Source organism: Pundamilia nyererei, unplaced genomic scaffold (genome assembly GCF_000239375.1).
Source record: "Pundamilia nyererei isolate P.nyererei 1_Seehausen unplaced genomic scaffold, PunNye1.0 scaffold00115, whole genome shotgun sequence".
Classification (NCBI taxonomy): domain Eukaryota; kingdom Metazoa; phylum Chordata; class Actinopteri; order Cichliformes; family Cichlidae; genus Pundamilia; species Pundamilia nyererei.
Window position 1 is genome coordinate 1,939,533 of NW_005187516.1, and position 2,966 is coordinate 1,942,498.

A 2,966-nucleotide genomic window follows, 5' to 3' on the forward strand; every position below is an offset into this window, starting at 1 on the left:
GGAGTCAGGTACTTCTGATTAGAGACCTTAGTTTTCACAGGAGCTACAGTATCCAGAGTCGTACGTAGAAGTCAAACAGACAGCTGATTATCAGAAGTGTGAGATGCTCGAGAATATACTCCGGTGTCCCGTTATATTTTAGATTGCAAGGAGTTTATTAAACTCTCCCTAACTTATTCAACTTCACCGAAACTTTATTTTTAGTTAGCACATACCTTAAACACTTAAAGCTGTAAGCTAATGATAGTTCTATAAGAGCAGATGCTGCTGGTGCAATAAGCTGTACGTTTTACGTCCAATGGATGCATGATCTGATTAGTCGACTAATCTCAAAAATAATCGGTGACTAGTCGACTATCAAAATAATCATCTGTGGCAGCCCTAGTCTGTACGCACTTTGCCATTAGGACTCTGTAACAAAAACACATTTTATTTCCATTTCTTTAGTTGAATCTTCAGAAAATGCCAATGATAACACAGTCTGACATTTTCACACTAACAAGGTGAATCCTGAAGAGCTGTTGTCAGAAAACTTGTCATCGTGTGCACAGTGTGTTTTGTGTGTTTGATTAAAAACAGATAAGATAAAAAGTATCAAAATGTGCTGTTCCGAAGAAATAGGAAAAGACCTGACACAGGACCTGAAAGATGTGGAAATCAAATCAAATTTCTCAAATGTTTTTGAATCAAATGATTCAAATCATTGTCAGTATGTACAGCAGTCAGTGCTGCAGAACTGCAGTCATGTTGAATATCTGGAAATCTGCTTAATATTCATATAATTATGAACACAGAAAAGTACTATTTGATGTCGAGCCCCCATGCAGTAACATCTGGAAAGCATTTGATTGACAACAGCTTCATTGTATAGCAGGACACACTCTCAATGCAGTAAAAGCATGGCTGGATAGAAAAACACAGAGTGGAACACTGTCAGTCATGGATTGGCCTCCCCAGAGCCCAAACCTCAACATTACTGACTTACAGAAATGACAAAAAAACGAGTTCAGGCTGTGCTGAAGAATAAAGCTGCCTTTTTCAGTGAAGGTTTCCATGTTTCAGTGAACGACTGGACCTATCTGTAGCAAAATATAAAGAAATTATAAGGGGCTCAAGACCTTTGCACAACACTGTAGTTTTATGGAACTTTGATCAGTAATAATGCATCTGAAGTTGGGGGGGGGGGGAGGAATCTGTGTTGTAACACCCTAAATGTAAGTAAACAAAATTGCCTGGGGTACTTTTAGTTCAAACAAGCTTCAGACTTGCAAACTTTAACTTGTGCAGTATATCCTATTTACTGCCTGCCATCAAACGCGCAGCTAAATGGCACAGTCAGGGAGCAGATCAGCCCATCTGATCAAACAAATGAGCACGCACACGTCCATGGATCTACAGTATGCGCACACAGTGGTGGAGCCTGAGCTGCTTAGTCCAATAAAAGATGCATGCCATGTCTGCGTGGTGTGTTTCTGTTTGCTGCTGATGCCTGGGCCCTCTGGATCATCTCAAGTAAACAAGAGCATGAGTTTTGACAAACACGCTTCACACCCGCGTGCATACGTACTCCCAGGAGCGCGTGATTCATCAGAGTTAACGTTACTGATGTTTGAAAGCCCCCGATGAGACCCAGCCTCTTTGATAAGCCGGCTTGCAGACAGCATACACACACACTCTTACTGCTCACACTGGGAACAGCCTCTTTTTTTTTTTCTTCTTTTTTTTTTTCCTGGTGACTGTGTTTACTGCGAGCAAACACACACACACAGCACCTGGTTATTCCATCACATGTGGAACCCCGCATGCATCAGAACACACAGTCGCACACAAGCAGCTCCCCCTTCCTTGTCACTTCAAGCTCGACCTCATTAAGACAACATTAACACGCCTCCTATCATCTCATCTATCTATGTAATGAAGTCTGTGAATAATGTATGACAGCATGCTGGTAAACGGTGTTTGGGCTCGCTCTGGCTCACAGGGCTTTTAATGGGCGTGGCTGGACCAGTAAACAAACTAGTGGAGAGGCTCAGAGAGTGTATGTGTGTGTCTGTTTATGTTGTGTTGTGCCTATTGTCCGTTATTCACCTATAGATACATTTAAAATTGGCGCTGGAACCTCTGCTCTTATCCAGTAATCTAATAGTCATGTTTTAACAGAGATCAGTGAAGCCAGTTATGGGTGTATTAAATGTTTCGAGCTGAAAGCCCACCTTTTTTCCTTTTTCCCCTACAGATAAGACACAAAACAACAACGTCAACACGGTGAGTTTCTCTTTGAGGCCACCTGGGGGCATTGTTGCTCTCAGCATCAGCACGGCTTTGTCCACGCTTTGGCTTCAAACAAGGAAGCCATACTAAGCTTCTTTTGTTGTTGTTATGGCTTTTTTTCACCCCCCCTCCTCGTTCCTGTGCTTTTCTGTCTCATCCATTTGCTTTCCCACCACGTCCTCCTCTCTAATTGTCATCTCGTCTCGTGGGCTGAATGACCCAGCAGACACCAGCGGCTCCACCTGTGAAGTAAGTGCACAAATGTAAATACGCCCTATCTGGTATTGCTGTTTATTTATTATACAGAGTTAATATTCAACCGAGCCTCAGTGCTTCAAAGCAGCCCCTTTCTTTATAAAAATGTAAATCCCATGTACACAGAAAATATATGTTAATGAAGATGGCTGCTTTTTAAAATTATTATTATGCATGAAATCTCCATTTTTGTCGCGATAAGTGGATTAAGGGGTCAAATTCAAATAAGTCTTCCTGTGCCGTTAATTCTTGTTTTTAATCGTTTGTCTTTCAGGCACGACTGGTACCAAACAGAATCGCAAGTCATTGTCACAGTGATGGTGAAAAATGTACCCAAGGATGGCGTGCATGTCAGCTTCATGGAAAAGGAGGTATAAACACACACTTGAATGCTGTGTTGAGTCTCTGTTTGCTCTGTGTGTGGAGCAGAGATGGGTTAG

General features: G+C 41.9%; 1 protein-coding gene across 3 annotated transcripts in view; it reads left to right on the forward strand.

Moving 5' to 3' along the window:
• sugt1 (SGT1 homolog, MIS12 kinetochore complex assembly cochaperone) overlaps positions 1-2,966 on the forward strand; it is a 25,966-nt gene that overhangs the window by 8,985 nt on the left and 14,015 nt on the right. For 2 of the 3 annotated variants that reach the window (XM_005742002.1, XM_005742004.2), the window contains exons 7-9: positions 2,237-2,265; positions 2,495-2,520; positions 2,801-2,897. In XM_005742002.1, coding sequence (XP_005742059.1) covers positions 2,237-2,265; positions 2,495-2,520; positions 2,801-2,897 — 152 coding nt within the window. The remainder of the gene's footprint in view (positions 1-2,236; positions 2,266-2,494; positions 2,521-2,800; positions 2,898-2,966) is intronic. The other variant, XM_005742003.1, reaches the window with a different exon arrangement.